This window comes from Aptenodytes forsteri, unplaced genomic scaffold, assembly GCF_000699145.1.
Source record: "Aptenodytes forsteri isolate BGI_AS27 unplaced genomic scaffold, ASM69914v1 Scaffold483, whole genome shotgun sequence".
Classification (NCBI taxonomy): Eukaryota; Metazoa; Chordata; class Aves; order Sphenisciformes; family Spheniscidae; genus Aptenodytes; species Aptenodytes forsteri.
This window is the reverse complement of record NW_008795316.1, coordinates 556,219-556,510: the sequence shown is the minus strand read 5'-3', so window position 1 is coordinate 556,510 and position 292 is coordinate 556,219. Positions and strand designations below refer to the sequence as shown.

General features: G+C 74.7%; 1 protein-coding gene across 1 annotated transcript in view; it reads left to right on the top strand.

Annotated features, from left to right (window-relative positions):
* Positions 1 to 292, top strand: part of LOC103899141 (WAP four-disulfide core domain protein 2) — a 26,981-nt gene that overhangs the window by 24,528 nt on the left and 2,161 nt on the right. Inside the window, 2 exon segments of the mRNA XM_019472142.1 lie at positions 9 to 73; positions 76 to 175. Of these exon segments, the coding sequence (XP_019327687.1) occupies positions 9 to 73; positions 76 to 175 (165 nt within the window).

The window sequence follows — 292 nt, the reverse complement described above, 5'->3', positions numbered from 1 at the left end:
GCGCCCCCCCCGCCCGCCGGCCCCACCTGGAGAGGAGCTTAAAGGCCGGCCGGGTGGCCCTGCAGGCGCAGCACCGGCTCCCGCACCGTCCCCAAGGCCCGCAGCGTGCTCGTCCTGGCGGGGCTCCTGGCTCTCTGGGCAGAGCTGCCACCAGCATCCGCCCAGAATGACACCAGTGAGTATGAGCGCACGGCACGGCACGGCACGGCACGGCTCAGCACGCCCCGGGCAAGCAGCCAGCATCACTCCCAGCCCCAGGCCCTGCTGCGGTGGGGGCCGGGGCCGACAGCCA